The 12,687-nt window shown below is 27.7% G+C and overlaps 1 protein-coding gene across 1 annotated transcript; it reads right to left on the bottom strand.

Annotated features, from left to right (window-relative positions):
- Window positions 1–3,303: 3,303 nt before the first annotated feature.
- Window positions 3,304–11,583, bottom strand: LOC129989233 (oocyte zinc finger protein XlCOF19-like). The gene is made up of 3 exons (XM_056097620.1): window positions 11,419–11,583; window positions 10,575–10,684; window positions 3,304–4,771 (listed from the first exon to the last, which is right to left on the bottom strand). Exon 3 carries the CDS (start codon window positions 4,600–4,602, stop codon window positions 3,649–3,651), a length of 954 nt encoding a protein of 317 aa, XP_055953595.1. The 5' UTR covers window positions 4,603–4,771; window positions 10,575–10,684; window positions 11,419–11,583; the 3' UTR covers window positions 3,304–3,648.
- Between the last annotated feature and the right edge of the window lie 1,104 nt (window positions 11,584–12,687).

Genomic DNA, 12,687 nt, shown 5'->3' with positions numbered 1-12,687 from the left:
TGATATTATTTGATAAATTTCTGAGCATTTTAACCATTTTAAAGTCGGAATTGATGGGGAACTCTTTCCCTACGCGGAGCGTCACATTTTCTACCTTTTACAATACTGCCAAGTTAGGGTGAAACAGAGTATACCCATATTGACATTACGCGGCGTCAGCTGACACCTCTAGAAGAAAAGAAGGGGTCTTGGCTGATCCTCGCCCTCCCGGGGGAGGAGAGGAAACACCAGAAACACAAAGCATTCTTCTTTTGTATCCTCAGGAAATGGCTCATCCCCTTAACTAAAGTCCTAAAGAGAAAAGCAAAAATCTGTGAATGGGTTGAAAAGTGAACGGACCGGTTATTCTTAGAATTATTGTATCATTCAATCGCATATCACTGAACGTGGAGCTATCAGAGGAAAATGTTCATAATTGTGAAGTCACCGCTCCGCTTAATGATAACAGCCCCGTTTGACTTTCCGATATTCACATTTGACAATGCGTTATCCCATGAAGATCATTTCTAATTAATTGCCTGTGACATGACTCTCTAATGGCATACATTCTGTTCACTCTGCAGGCGCCATCTACTGGCAGAATATAGAACTAAAGTGAACATTTTAAAGAAATTATTTCTTTTTTAAATTCAACGTCAGAAAATGGTTTACTCCAATAAATAAATTAAATTAATAGTTTTGAAAGATATTAAAATTAAAAATTAAGCTGAAATAGATAAATTAATTCAATCACACGTTACTTAAAATAGTAAACTAAGTATTAATTACAATAAATTTTATATTTAGTAATAATTAATAATATGATTGAAATAACTTATTTGGAACGAATATTTAAAAATAACAATAGCAAAATTATTTGTTATTAAAAAAAAATCGTGGATTATGCATCTCTAGACATCGTCAACTCTTTTCAACCTGCTTGAAAGTGTTGACGATAGTGACGGAAAGATCATTTGCAAACGAAATTCAACCAATCGTGTATGGCTTTGATAGTGACGTAGTTGCCAAGAATGGTGTGATTGACGACAAAATGAAACTAATTTGTAAACATATATCCGCATCACTCCTTCTCTGTAAAAAGACAGCAAAAAAAGTTGTATGGTCGTGTGATAAAATAATCAGTTTTGATTGACTATATTCATGAAAAACTGGCTTTTTGGAATGCACTGAATATTCATTATTAAAAAAAATGTTATATGAAGAAATTTGTACAAAAATTATCAGAAGATGAAGAGATACTAACACCAGTCAGTAGTCATCAAAACCACGAAAAATTATTTTCCGAATTAAAAATTTATTAATGTTTATGTTAACTGTCTTTTTTTTTGTGAAATATATTTGATCAGATTGAATCTTTAATTTTTAAAAATAATAATAGAAGTTTTGATTATATACCATAAATTTCTAAAATATGTAATTAACATCTTCCATACAATTAAAAAAATATTTAACTACTATGCTGATGTGAAAGTTAGTGAGGATCAGTTCATTTTCTAACCATTGAATTGAAATAGAATTCAGTAAATTATATAGTCACATTTGAGGGAATTGTAAAATTTGAATGATTCTGCTGCTATTTAATGCTTTGATGAAAAAAATAATAGGGAAGCTTTTATTTTTGAAGTTAATTGCTCACCTATCCACAAAATCTCTTTTTTAGCGTATTTCTGTGTTAAATTCGATATTCACAATTTAATCTATAAAATACCGACATATTATGCAGTTATTAGATTTTTTTTTTTATGTAAACCTGTCATTATTACTGAAAAATGAACAAAATTGATGGGACAACAATATATCCCAGGATTAATAACAAAAACAAAACTGTTACTAAAAATAAGTACAGAAAGTGAAAAAAAATAGCATTAAAAATCCATTATAAACAGAAATATACGGATTGTATAACTGGAATCCCTTTAACGAAATGAGTAAACTACAGATATTCACAAAACAAGAAGAGCGATAAATTAACCGTAAAGTACATTTACGTTTTTGGATTTACCGTACAGCAAATGCCCACGTGATGTCACTACTCACATTTTTCCGAGCGCGTTTGTCCACGAAAGTAAAGACAGTATTTACCCGTCTGATAAGGCCTTCAGGAAGGCGTTCTACTGTGGTCGGTGATGGTCCTCAGGACTCAAATAGAACTCAAGGATATTTGGGGATGAAACTTGAAACGTAGTCAGATGACAGGATAGTACCTTGTGAACTGGATACATTGAATAAAGATAACAAAAGGTATACCAAAATATAATGATCTGAAATTTCACAAATAAGTGTAAAATATTTTTTTGCAAAGCATAAGAAAAGATGTCTCGGTAGATTCTCTCTAATCTAACTTTCCCACTAGTCCAGCTCCCCTATTGGGACATGGTGAAGGGTAATGGGCCCTTCTTTTAAGTTAAAACTCAAAATTTTACTCTTTCAACGCATGATTTATCTGTTTAATGTGTTCTATTCAACTTAACATAACTACTTATCATATTTTTCTCTTTATGTTGTTAGTTTCTTCCCTACATGTAAAAAGGTATCATTGTGTAATTCAGTGATATGTATATGATACTCTATAGACCCAATATTCTCTATAATCTGACAGCTGCCCCATATGTGTCAGATTAATGAGAATCTATTGCATTATTATTTTGTGGTTAATCAGAGAATTTTTTTTAAAAGTCTGCATTTCTGTGTATTTCCTTTTTACCTTTGGCTCATAAAATATTTATAAATTATGAAAATCGAAAAGGTTTACTTTAACTATTACAATGGTAAAATTTTAATCAGGGTGAAAAAATTTGTATGCTTGACATTAGAAAAGAAATCTATTTTATAAATAAATACATTTTATCTCTCCAAGAAAAAGTGCACATGATAGTATATTTCAAATTTTCAAGTAGGCAAAAAAAAAAAAATTAATTTAAAAATTAAATAAAATTTTAATTCAAATTACTATATTACTTTTATATAAAAAGAGAAATCGAAGAATATTTTTTCAATGTTTTAGGCTCTGTAAGTTATCTGGTTAAGACAGATATCTTTATACACAAAACTCGAATTTTTTAACATCAGAAACAATTCTTAAAGTTTTTTTTTCAAAATAAATGACAAAATATTCTTAAGGTAATATAAAAGATACATTACCCAGACATAAAAAAATTTATTGATTGCATTGATAAAATATAAGTTTTTACAAGCCATATAATAAATTGTAGAAAAATAAAATACATCTTTGAAATGTTTACATTTCATTATACAACAATGGTAAATACAGTGAATTGCTATAAATTCTTTGACCATTTTTTTAATGAACAAATTATGACAGTAAATCTGTTAACTATATGTTTTATTATGAGATTATGATAATAATTCAAGCATGTAACTTGCTTCAAAACTCATTTGCCATCCAACATTTTATTATTTATATTTACATTGCAATGCATATTCAGATTACTTTTTAAAGGAAAGTTTTAAAAACAGATATTTCAATAAAAAAAACTTTTATTTAAATAGAAGCTAATTCATTTGAAAGGCCATTATAAGAAAAAAATAACAAGAAATTATTACCTCATAACATGCAGTTCTTCCCCCCCCCCATAAATGCAATAATACAAAATTAAATAATGCTCCAAAGAGAATTCCTCACAAGAATTACGATTTCTCATTTGTATGAATACGAACATGTTTATTTAAATAATTTTTTTGAGAAAATTGCTTACTGCATATATCACAAGAGTAAATTTTTTCATTTTTATGAATAAGATAATGTGCTTTTAAATAACGCTTTCGAGAAAATTGTTTATTACATATATCACAAACATGAGATTTTTCATTTGAATGAGTTCGATAATGTTCAGTTAAAGTATATTTATAAGAAAATCCTCTGCTGCAAATGTCACAAGAATAGGGTTTTTCATTTGTATGAGTACGATAATGTGTATTTAAATAACGTTTTTGAGAAAATCTTTTTGAACATACATCACAAGAATAAGGTTTCTCATTTGTATGAGAACGGAAATGTTGATTTAATTGGGTTTTTCGAGAATACTTTTTGCTGCAAACATCACAAGAATAAGGTTTTTCATTGGTGTGAGTCAAAAAATGTTTATTTAAGTAATCTTTCTTAAAAAATTCTTTACCACATATATCACAAGAATAAGGTTTTCCATTTGTATGGATGCGCTTATGTTGACTTAAACTGCTTTTCCAATAAAATTTCTTACCACAAACATTACAAGAATGGGGTTTTTCCTTTGGAAGAGAACACACATGTTCGTCTAAATGAGATTTTTGTGAAAATGACTTACTACAGATTTCACATGGGAAAGGTCTTTCATTAGAATGAGTAATTAAATGGTGTTTTAAATAGCCTTTCTGAGAAAATGCCTTGCCACAGATATCACATACAAAAGGTTTCTCTTTTTCATGAATAAGAAGATGATTCTTTAAAGTCACTTTATGAGAAAATGTCTCGCCACAGACAGTGCATATGTGATATTCCTTATCCCAGTTTGGCTGATTTCGAACATTTATGTCAGTATCAGTTGCTTCAATACACAAATCATTAATCAATTTTACTTCATTTGCCTTGATAGTAGCATCCATCCTTTACATTCTAAGTTCACTTTTTTCTCAAAAAAAAAAAAGTTGAGGTAACGTAGTTTTAGTACTATTTTTCAATTAAAAAATATTTTTCATGGATTAATGTAATATTTTGTTTCAATTGGAAGAAAAAATTTTATGCACAGTTGTCCATCCATAGAAATCAAATCATCTAAGAAAGGAGAAAAAAAAAAAAAAAAAAATGCATTTTTAGAATTATTTTCAATTTTCATATGCATTTTCATTTTTATGAAATGCTTACAATTTTTCATTTAATATTTAGAGATCATCAACAATATAATACAATTTTTTTAACATTTGTATAAAGAATTTGTAAAACTAATGCATTTTTAAATGAAGAAGCTATAAAAATATCGTATTTCTATATTGATCAATTAAATCTGGAATATTGCATAGTTACTTAAGATCTATAGTATACTAATGTGGAAAAAAGAACAACAAAGTAATTTTTCATCAAACAGTAAACAGTTAAGCAAGAAAGTAATTTTTTCACCAGACAGTAACGGAATTGAAGAAAGGGGCTGTTTGTGAAAATTACAAAGAAAAATTAACTCAACATAAAAGTAAAGGAATATGCAAATATCCAGACCATAATGTTACAGGTGATGCAAGAACACGCAAAGTCAGCATGCACCATAAAGGACAACTTAAGAAGATGGAAAATTTTCCCTTTTCCAGATATTCATTGCATAGATATGTGATATTGTATGTCTTAAAAGGTTACCAGCAACTATGAGGATGTCCCTTTACATGAAATAAATTGACCAAGAAAAAGGAGAACATAGTTTGATGAGTGTTGTCAAAGATATTGGAATTGACAAGAATGTAGTTTCACATGCTTGGAAAACGTTCCAAAGTACTATAAGAAAAGTTTTGGAAGGACAGCCAAGAAAAACAACAATAACAAATTATTGATACATCATTATGTTAGTAAAAAAATTAAAATCAGACAGCAGGCAACATTTGTAACCAGTCAACAAATGCTCTGATTTAATGTGGTTAGGCGACTGCATAAAATTGGTCTACTACTGACAACAGGCTAACAGTGGAACTATTTACAAAGGCATAACAGTTACAAAAACTGAAAACTTCTTCAATGAAGTCATGTCCACTGTATGCATGAAAAATTGTTTCAGTCTCACAAACAATACTCATTGTCCTTAGATATGGTGAAAAATAAGGACACAATTTCATTTCCTTAGCATCAAGGAAAGAGACTGCTGAGATGGTCCTATTGTTTGAGAAAAAAAGGCATATTGATGAACAGACCTCCACATTTTCAATAGAGGTTCAGTGATCAATAGATCAGCACTATGATGAAGTTATTTTCTAACACACATGCTTAATGGTTCCAAGATACCATTTGTCAATGGATGATGCACATTGAATGGGACTACACAGGCCCCAAATAATTAAGGAGATTTTAGAAAGTGAAGGTAACCATCAAATGATTGGCCAGCACTTCTCCTGATTTAAATCTCGTTGAACATGTTTTGAATGCTTTGGGGAGATATTTGGTGACACGACCATAACCTCCAGAGATCAACAAAAAACCGACATAGATGCTCATGCTTCAACAGTTGGAGATAATATTACATAGAATATATAGACATTGCTATGTAACCATTGCAATTAATAGAAATCATATCTCTTATTAAGAATTATCTGTTAGTTGTCCTTCTCATTCAGACTTTTTTGTACTATCACAATTCTGTCAGTTAAGCATTTTTCAACTTTCATACTTAATGTAAGCACCCTATTCCTTTTCCTATTAATGTTTATTTGTCCTGTAACTACATTGTGTCTCTGTAGGATACAATGTTGAAATATAATAATGCCATCCCGCTTAACTTTTGCAGAATTACAGCAAAACCAGAAAAGTTCCTTTACACATTACTATATAAATATAGTTACAGAAATCTTGTGCATATGTAAAATAAATTCTTGTATTGCTTGTTTTACAAGATTACTCACATTTTTTTCTCAGCATATATTTTTTTACTTAAATGTGTAAAAACCACTCATATAGATCCCAAAACCTAAAGAAACATTCACTGTATGCTATTAATCTATAAAATTATTAATAATATGATTGATAGCCAGGAAATAAATTGTATTCATATTGCCATGTAGGTTAAAACTTTGAATGACAATATTTATTTCTTTATTACAAATGCCCAGAAGATTGGCTGCAACACCATTTGAATGACAATTTAAGAATATCTTTATTAAATTAAATGAGATTAAAAAATTTTCAGCATAAAAATTTTATAAATTTTTTTATAAATATTCTCAAGATCTTAGGGTTTTCCATATATCTTTTAATGTTTTTACAGGTTAAAAGGTTTTCAGTGTATTAAACTAATGAACATTTTTACTGTTTTTCTTTTAAATTTGATATATTTATTTGATGTTTGACTGGTAGTTCTTTTTACTTCCTCATAAACAAAGAGAATGTATTATAATTATCAAAAGTTAAGATTCAAGATTCTGACAAATTTTCACATTTCAGAGTCCTTTAGTCTGGAAAAACATATTTTTCAAATTGTGTCTGGCTGGTTATCACTCTGTCTAAAAGCAAACACAATACCTCAAAACTTTGAGCACTTTGAGCTAGATGGATGACATCGGGTATTTGAACATTACACCAAATTTGTAGGTTTCAAACAAATTTTGAACGGAATTCCTTCCAAGAAAGTCTGTCTGAACTACAAATGATTATGATAATTACATAGCATTAAGAATAAGACAGATAAAATTTGGTACTCAGATTTAGTATCTAAAATTTAGATTTGCATCAAGTTTTGAAAAAAATTTCTCAAATTCTTGATTGTCTGTCAATTGGCATTTCTGCATACATGTAAATGCAATAATTCAAATATAAAATGGTTTATTTAAATGAATTTATACAATTTAGCATAAAAAGTATAGATTCTTACCAAATTTTGAATCAAATCTGTCAAAGAGCTGATTATCTATAGATTTTTACATTTGCATTCAGGTAAATAGTAAAATGAAAAAATACCATGATTTATATAAATGAAATTTGATATGGCACTTTGAGATTACAATTGTAGTTTCATGTCAAATTTTGGTTTCAATTGGTCAGGGGGAAAAAAAAAAGATGTCCAAATACACATATAATTTTTTTGGTACTTGCACATAAAGTTCATAATAGCAATTAATCACTGAAAAAAAAAAGAAGAAGAAAGGAGAGTGCACTAGGTTCATACCAAAGATCATACTTCTTAACAGCTGTTCATCAATGTTATACAATTAATATATGTGTACCAGGTTTTGTTGCTATATTACTAAGCACACAATTCTTATGTGTAGGATTCCGAAAATAAAAATCAACACACTCTAAGTATTCATAGCTTGCTCGACAAAGATTCACGATTTTATGTGGGAATAGAAAATTGTACAGATAGTAGTTCTCTTGGTTATTTAAATGCTTTGAATTATGTTCCTTTATTTTAGATACTATCATGAGAAAAATAATTTAGTTTTTATGCATTTTATTTTCTGAGATTCAATCTGCATTATTCTTTTACTGATAAATATTCTATATTTTACTACTTATAAATATTATCTGTTATGTGGTACAATAACTGAATTTTTTCTATAATGCATATTCTCAAACAAATAAATATTTTGGAGACAGAAAAACTAAAGAGGAATTGAATTCAGTTCTGTTATGTGAAATGAAATTAATTTAGGTATGATAATTCAAATTCCTTTACACAATTTTTGTTTTGTCATAATTGATCCTTTCAAAAAGTAGAAAATATAAAATCCCAATTGGTTTTTTTTCTTTGATTTTTTTATTTTAAATAAAAGACACGTCACAAAATTCCTATGTAAAAAGTTTCTGGAAATCTTGTTTTAGCTAACTCATGTACAACTTATGTATTAAAAACTTGATATTAAGATTATCTATCATATATAATAATGCTCAGATATTATAGAGAAATAAAGAGAAGCAGGAAAATTTGTTAATTTAAAAAAACAGTGAGTAACATTTCACAATGCTTCACTATTATTGAAAATGTAATAACCTGGTAAAATTGGTATAATTAGAAAAAAATATCAGATATTCTTTTCAAACATTTTAATAAGTAACATTTCTTGAGATTAAGTTTGAAGTAAAAAGAAAGTAACAGAGAGAATTACTTCAATTTTTGAAAAAAAAAAGAAAAAAAAAAAAATCAGAAATAATTTTGAATAAGAATCAATATTTATGTTGCTTTCAGTAACATTATGTTATCTTTAGAAAAGCAATTCTCTTTAAACAAAATGTATAATATTTTCTATGAATACAATTTTTTTTCGCATTATTAAAGATGATCTAAAATCACGTCCAATAAATTTATTTCTATTAAATACACACACACAAAAAAGAAATCCGTTATTTTTTATGTGCAACAAAGGTAAGGATTCTACAGCTGGGATTACTTGCACTTAAAAATGCACACAAATTCATTACTGCAAATTAAATTACACGTTCAAATTCATTTCAAAACTATATAAAGTAAAATTAAAGAATTTATGTGTTTTCAATCACCTGTCACAATGTATAAAAGGCAACTTCTATTTAACATGCAAGTGTTATTTATTATTTAGCATATCTGTGGCCCTATTTAAACAGCAAAAGTATCAATTGAAATGCACTTTAAAAAATGTAACACAAACTTACTATTCACTTAACTTAATATTAAACAATATATTTTCATAATTCAAAATAAATTTGCTCTTTATCGTTACATGATGCATCATATTTAATTTAAATTACATAAGCATGTTGAAATAGTAAAATATGAGAAAAAATTTATTCATTACAAAATTAATAAGCTCATGCCATAAATATATGGACTGCATCTATTCTGGGTTTTACGTATACTGCTATATAATAATCTTGTAAAATATTAAATAGGTTAGAAAAATATCTCCAAAACAAAAATGTTATTCCTATTTCTTTTTTTTAAGGCTCTGTAATTAGAAACATACACAAAATAGAGTTGATCATAAACTTGTCTTTACTAGTATGGTCGAAATAGCATCGATTAATTCGTATTACACTGAATTCTGTGCATTTTCATTCTGTCTTTTATTATATATGGGCTTTTATAATTCAGTAGATATAATAAAGAAGAGAATTTAATTAATTTTTAGCTGCCATATCTCAAACATGCGATTTGGACATTATCTAATTAGATTCCCCATTTTTGTTATATCTTAAAAGGTGTAGAAGAGGAATATAATTAGAAAGTAAGTAAGAATTATAGGTAATTCATGTGTTAAATATTATAAGCTACAAGAAAAATTTCACTTAAAAACAGTAAGATGTTATTTTTTAACTAATCAAACATATTAAGGGAACAAAAGTAAAAACATAATTAATGGCATCAATTTTTGAAATATATTTTTAACAGCTCTCAGAAGATCTTAGAATTTACTTATGCTAGTAAGAAATTTTCAATCAGATAATTTAAAACAAGGTTGCTATAAAGTAAGCTGTGATATAAAATAAAAATAGTGAAAAAAGAAGAAAAATAAAGTATATCTAGATTTCCATGACAACTGTTATTAAAACAACACCAAGAATAATGGCCAGCTACAATTACTCACATTTAGTTTGTGAAACCTAAAGTGAAAGTGTGCATGATTGTTCCTAATTTGGCCACTTTTAGCTTTTTTTTTTTTTTTTTTTTTTTTGACATTTACATTGGCAATTTACTCGAGGCAATCAAGTTGTACCAAAAACTAAAGAAGCCATTTCTACTTGTAGATATCATAGATTATTTATTAACAATAATTATTGGATTTGTTATAATTTCCTAAATACATGAATATTTTTTCAAAATATGAAAAAATTAATTAATGGTTGTATCAAAAGGAAACATCAGTTTGATGAATAAAATCAAAAGAAATGAATGTATTTGAGAATATGTTACCTTCTAAGAATTCCAACATTTTCTTTAATAATACTGAAGATTTTCAGAATAGTGAACCATTTTTTCTCTCTGTACTGAAGATTAAAAGATTATAACAGATCTCTGTTTTTCTACAAAGAAAATTTTAATAATACATTGCTAGAAAATCAGTTTTATAAACTACATTATTTTGATAACTAACAGTAAAGGAATATTTAATATTATTGAATATAAAGTAATTTTACTCAAAGAAAAATAACTAATAGATAAAAATATAATCAAAAACTTATTAAAAGAATGGAATCAATGATTCATGGATCATATCTGACAAGTAATTCACATCAATGCAAGTAATGCAGAGCCATCTTAGAGTTTGTCACAAGGTAATTTATTGTAATATTGCATCAAATTCTTTTTGTACACTATGAACGAATATTGTATCTACATGTTGAAAGATCTTATTTACCTAGAAAAATTATTAAAACGATTTTTTTTTAGCTTTAAAGCTCGATTAAACCAGCCATGAAAACATTATTTCCCAAATAATTTATATAGAGAATGTTTCTGAAATAGCATTCTCTGGGAAATTAAAAGCGATACACTTTCTCACTCATGATATTTCAACATAAAAACAAAAGATAAGACGAATTACCTATCTCGTTAAAACATCAGTATTTTTTTGGTGTAAAATGGGAAAACTATTTTTACTTCCACATAATTGATTCCATAATTGACTCTCTATTAATAATTTTGTAATTATTTTATCGCATTCTGTGCCATTCCATATTTTTCTTAACTTTATAGCAGCACTCATAAGTTTTCTGGTAATGAGCCTGCATGCATACAGCTGAAATAAGTTGCTTACTTGGAAGGAAAACGAAAAATATATTCAAATCCGGGAAATGAATGATTAATATAGATAAATATCATTTGGTCCAGCGATCCAATATGAGGATCTAAATTATTTGATTAGAGACATATGTATAATAAAATAATTATATATTTAACCAAGTTTGTATTCGCAAGGCAAAAATGAACGAAGAGCGAGGGAATCGAGAATGCATTCATGAACTGTAAAGTGTCAGTCGGTAACATAGCATCTCAATCAACTTTGGAGCATGCGCAGTTTTGCCTTTAGCAAATTATTACGCCAGAGAGCCATGCGAAGATTATCTGTAAGCAAGTTTGTAAACAAATTGACAGTATCTAGGAATTCGGATAATTCTTCATAATATTTGAAATATACTTTAAATAGATGTAAGTTTAAAATGGGAATTCATACCTTGATTTAATTTGTACGAAAGTAATTTATAAATATGAAAATGTTTTATTCTATTATTAGTAATTCTGTTAGCAGTCTGTTTATAAATTTTTATTGAATGCAAATGCACTTATAAATTGTGATGCTTTTAACTTCTTTAAATTCAAACTTATCATGTTTGGAAAAATTGTTTATTTTTCTGCCTTTCCAAAAAGTGTATTAAAAACTGTTGCTGCATTCAACTTTTTTGTTCATCTTGTATGATAATAAAAAATTACCGTTATTTAATTTGCCTCATTGACTAAATAATGATGATTGACTCATAATTCCCTTAGCACATAAGTAAAATGTTCACCATGCCTGATTCTGCTATTCATTGACAATAAAAGATTTCCCAGATGAATCTAGCATGTTCCACACAATGCAACACAGTTACCATCAATTCCAAAAATATTAAATATGCTTTTTTAGACAAAGGCTGTCTGAAGTTGCTTGAATTATAAAATATAGTCTTTCTTAAAATTAAAATCACGTAACCTTTTTCCCTTTGTTACTAATGGTTTATTTTCCCCACCCATCTATCTTGTAATTTTTCTGTAATCTAAGCTCAAGCAAAATTTGAGATATTGTGTCCTAATTTTAGAAATACTTTTTCAGTGCACAGTTTTAGGTTATAACTGATCACATTCTTAAACTGCTATACAGTACAAATAATATCTTACTGAAATTTACTTTTTTACTGTACCATCCTCAGAAGATGTTTGAATTATTCTTTTTAATCTCAAAAATTTATTTTGGCTATTTTTTAAAAGTAGTTTTCACTTCATTCAGAAGTTTAATAACTATTTTTTCCTCTTATTTGTTGTTTCCTTC

The sequence above is a fragment of the Argiope bruennichi genome, chromosome 10, assembly GCF_947563725.1.
Source record: "Argiope bruennichi chromosome 10, qqArgBrue1.1, whole genome shotgun sequence".
In the NCBI taxonomy this organism is placed as follows: Eukaryota; Metazoa; Arthropoda; class Arachnida; order Araneae; family Araneidae; genus Argiope; species Argiope bruennichi.
Note: the sequence above shows the minus strand (reverse complement) of the source record. Positions and strands in the feature narration are given on the sequence as shown.